Genomic DNA, 4,785 nt, shown 5'->3' with positions numbered 1-4,785 from the left:
GTCTGGGTTGAATCTTGGGGCTGACTGTGGGGAAACTGAGGAAGATTTTCCCCAGCCCCTTGTATGACCTCCACATGACCTAACATAAGGAATGTAACTTAAAGTTCATATGCTTAACTGGGAGTGCCAGGAGAAGCAACAGAATTAATGAAGCATGTAGTCACAGGGCAAAGAGATCCTTATCTTAAGAGCCATAAAACTCCCTAAGGGAAAAGGTGTCTGTGTTCAAGGACCTGGCCAGTCCTTGGGCATATCCATCAAAGTCAACAGGTGGAACTTTTGGCCAGAGTTCTTCCTTTGTTCTAATGGTTCTCTTTTCTCTGAAGTTACATGTATAAAGGGACTGAGTGAGACAGGGATCGTTGGACTTCTTTTACTGCTACTTCTGCTCTCCCAGCCAGGACCTTTGCGAATTGCTCCCTCCCCCCACTTCAACTTCCTTAGTTTTGCCAAAATGTTGGAATTCAGACTTGGCTGGTGATATTTGTTTTTTCTATTCTGTCTTAACTGTTATGTACTGTTTATATGTGTATACTTGATAACTTGCACTATTTGTAGTAATAAAACTTAATTGCTTATTAAGCTTGGTTAATGCATGTCATTGTATCTTAAGATCAGAACCTAAAGTGAAAGTACTGTGCAGTCTACATAATTCCTTTGAATTACATGTAGTCTTATTTTTCCCCCTTTTTTGGGCATTTTGCCTGCCATTTAATTGGAGTCTTTTGTCAAAAAGTGGAGAGTATACTACCCTAAACTTCAGAGGTTTTGTACAGCTTTTCTCTGAGATATCTCTAGGGATATCTCCTAGATAGCAATATCTCCTAGAGAACCTGTAAGTTCTCAGTTCCTACAAGGTGGCACAATCAAGGGAGAAGAGTTTACTCCTCTTCTGGGCTGCATTCTGGTCTATGAGCAACCACAAGCACTCTTTTCTGCCCTAGAATTGGGAGTAGGGTTGCCTCTCCACAGCCACCACCAGTTCCACCATGCCAGCATACATCCTCACCACTGGACCACCACTCAGGGCTGAGACCCAGATTAGCTGCTTGATTCCCCCATGGTCTTTAGGCTCAAGGCTCCAAAGGTGGACACTGATGCCACAGGGGCTGCTGCTCCCAGGGGCTGGAGTTGGGACCAGAGCTCCCCTCTCACCCAGGTGAAAGAACTTTCCTCCTGACCTCTGAAGCAGTCTTTGGTGTTTGTGGGTTGAGAAATCTGGGAGCCTCAGCTATCTGTGATTCTGTGCCCTGAAGGTTGCTTCAGTTCTGTCTGTGCCTTATGGTCCAAGCTGGGCTGCAGTCTGCTTTGAGCCTAATGAGATAAACCTATCCTGTTAGACTTCTTAGGCTGGAAATCTATTTCGCTCCTTCACTTTTTGGCTTCTGCTGCTCTAGAATTTGTTTAGAGTCTTTTTTTATGGGCATTTTTTGGGCTATAGGAGGAAAGCTTCTACAGGTCCATCCTTCTACTCCACCATCTTGGCTCCTCCCCCTAAATAAATGCTTTTTATCTATTTAAGGAAAAATACATTTATATCAATATTTTCAGTTTGTTTTTTAAATAAAATGGATGTTGAAGTTTTTCAAAAGATTTTTCTGCATTCAACGATAAAACACACATGATATTAAACTTCGATTATTGATATAATCAGTTATGTCAATTTTCCTTATGTTAAGCCATCCCTGAATTCATGGTATATGTCTGAGTTGATCATATGTATGATCTTTGCAATATATTGTTGTAATCTTTTACATTGTATTTTATTTAGATTTTTTGCATCTGTATTCATTAAATGAAATTAATTTTCTGTAATTTTCTTTTTCTGTTTTTACTCTTCCTGGTTTAGATATCAGTATCATATTTTTTCATAAAAGGAGTTTGGTAGAATCCCTACTTTACCTATTATAACAAATACTTTATTTAATATTTGTAATAGTTTATGTTTATATGTGATAAAATTCACTTATAAATAAATTCTTAAAGAGAATCTACTGACATGTCTTTGGAGATTCAGGTGATGCATTCTCCCCCTAAATTTCCTTCATGTCTATCTTTTCCAGATGTTGTGGTGTTTCTGCCCTGCTTAACCCAGCTCTGCAGAGTATTTGAATCAGCAACATGAATATATATTCCACCTGTGCTATTAACCTATAAAAATACTAACTTTTTTCCTGGTCCTTCTAAAATTTTTACTGTGTTAGAAGTATATGGGGGGGGGGGGGTCTTTCCTTATCTTCCAACTGGTTGTATTCTCTGTCCTCACATTATGTTCTGTACCTACAAAAATCAAAAAACATCATCAAAATTTGAAATAATAATACTAATAATTAGCATTTTATAGTGCCTCATTGTTTCCAAAGCACTATACCCATATTATCATATTTAATCCTCAAAATCTTGTGAACTAAGTCCTATTATCATTATTCACACATAAGAAAACTACAGAAGAGAAATCTGTGACTTCTCTAGGGCCATACACCTAGTATGTTTCTAAGGCAGTATGCAAACTCAAGTTTTCCTGACTCCAGGTTCAATGCCTTAAACCCTACATTACCTAACTACCTCTAAAACAATAACAATCATCACAATAATTGTAACCCAAGCCCAGTACCCCATGGTTTAGGTTTATATAGACAATTTAATTTTGGATAGGAGATGGCCCTTCGAATTATTCTTTCACTGGTATTTCCTTTATTCAGAGGTGACTCTGAGTAATCTCAGAGCTCATAAGTAATTCAAATTTAGCACAAAACTGGGGATCCATAGATGGGAATAGAAGTGTCTTCAGTTCCTATTAAGCCTTTAAGATAAAAATGCATGCATTAGCCATCAGATAGTCTTTATTCCATCTCACAGAAAATGTAGAAAATATTTTTGAAAGCAAGCACTATTTTGCTTTTATCTTGGAATTCTCAGTACTTGGTTTATGGTGGATGTCCACTGGTTTCTTCTTTGAATTAAACTTTATTGAAATCACTCTTTATTATAAAAAGATAAGCAGGGGGAGGACCCAAAATGCTACACTAAGAGACTAAATTTAATAGAAAGACATTTTATAAGGACAACCATAATCCTCCATGTGACTTTACAAAATTGGCTTTATCATCATAAGATGGCGGAAACATGATTTGAGTACATTTCAAGTGGAAAATATGTGGGTAAATGGGTGTATAGGGTACTTCATCTTCAATAAGCATTAATGCAATATTGATTTATTTATATATGGATATCTTGTTTCCTCTAATAGAACGTAAACTTTTTGAGTGGATGATGGGTTTTATTTCTCTTTTCATTACCCCAGGCTCTTGTTGCCCCATGCCTTGTACAGGACTTGACATAAAATGCATGCTTAATGTACACTTTGATTGATACTAAGGGTTTCCTGAATGAAATTGGGTTCCATGATTCTAAGGCAATTGCATAGTCACTTTTGGCAGAATCAGTCTCCGCAGAGCTATCTTCATGTCCTGATTTCTCAGGCTATAGATAAAGGGGTTAAGCATGGGGGTAACCACAGTAAAGATAACTGTGGCCACTGTGTCCACAGCTGAGTATGAGGATGAGGGGCGCAGGTAGATCCCCATTATGGCCCCATAGAAGAGAGAAACCACAGTGAGGTGAGAACCACATGTGGACAGGGCTTTCTGCATTCCTTGGGTAGAGGGGATCTTCATCACATTGGAGAATATGAAGACATAAGAGATTGCAATGCATGCAAATGGAATGACAAACACCATCCCACCAACAGTGAACACCATCAAATCACTGATGTAAGTGTTTGAACAGGAGAGCTTTCGAAGTGGATAGGGGTCACAGAAGAAGTGGGGAATAGTATTGTCAGCACAGAATGACAATTGAACCATGAGTAGGGTGTGCAAGAGGGCATGCAAATTAGTGATGACCCAGGATATGGCCACCAGAAGGACACAAAAGGCAGGGCGCATGACTGTGGTGTAGTGAAGTGGGCGACAAATGGCCATGTAGCGGTCATAAGCCATTACCACCAGAAGAAACCCATCCATATTTGCAAAAGTAATAAAGAAATACATCTGCATCATGCACTCCAGATAAGAAATAGAGTTACTTCTCATTATGTGGTTTACCAGCATCTTGGGGATTGTAACTGATGAAAAGCAAATGTCAACAAAAGAGAGGTTGGCCAGGAAGACGTACATGGGTGAGTGGAGTCGGGCGTCTAAGCCAATGGCTAACATGATGAGCATGTTCCCAATAAGAATGATAAGATACACACACAGAAATAGCCAGAAGAGAATTCGCTGCTGTTCTGGCTGGCTGGAGAGCCCCAGGAGAAGGAATTCAGAGACAATGGTTTGGTTTCCTTTGTCCATATCTGCCAGAGAAAAAATATAGCTCCGTCAACAAAGAATAATAGAGTTTCAATAGTTACATTCTCTATTCAGGAACTAGTTTTCTTGCATGCCTCCAAACATAAGATGCTTCTTCACTTGGTAGTATTTTAACTGCAAAGTAAGTCTAACCTTTTAGACTAAGGATCAAATACTCATGTCAGGGAACTGAAGATTTGGTTATGCATCATGAACTGACTTAAAGGCAATAAAAAAAGAAATAATGTAAGTTGTTCTGCATGGAGAAACTAATAATGACCTCACTTAGCAACTGGTATTGTGAATGGTCTTTACAATGTTCATAAAGGACATACATTTGTGACATTCCTGTCATGAGTTAAACATTTATAATTTTGTATCTCTCTTATCCTTATTCACACTTCTACACTCCACCTTCTCACTAGTTAGAACTTTT

General features: G+C 38.6%; 1 protein-coding gene across 1 annotated transcript; it reads right to left on the bottom strand.

Moving 5' to 3' along the window:
• Window positions 1-3,104: 3,104 nt before the first annotated feature.
• Window positions 3,105-4,358, bottom strand: LOC140521164 (olfactory receptor 1f45-like). The gene has a single exon (XM_072635900.1). The coding sequence runs from the start codon at window positions 4,350-4,352 to the stop codon at window positions 3,411-3,413; it is 942 nt and encodes a 313-aa protein (XP_072492001.1). The 5' UTR covers window positions 4,353-4,358; the 3' UTR covers window positions 3,105-3,410.
• Between the last annotated feature and the right edge of the window lie 427 nt (window positions 4,359-4,785).

The sequence above is a fragment of the Notamacropus eugenii genome, chromosome 1, assembly GCF_028372415.1.
Source record: "Notamacropus eugenii isolate mMacEug1 chromosome 1, mMacEug1.pri_v2, whole genome shotgun sequence".
NCBI classification, from domain to species: Eukaryota; Metazoa; Chordata; class Mammalia; order Diprotodontia; family Macropodidae; genus Notamacropus; species Notamacropus eugenii.
This window is presented reverse-complemented; position numbering and strand designations above follow the sequence as displayed.

What these genes read in the sequence shown, in the direction of transcription:
- LOC140521164 (XM_072635900.1), bottom strand. Translation starts at nt 4,352, where the DNA reads ATGGACAAAGGAAACCAAACCATTGTCTCTGAATTCCTTCTCCTGGGG.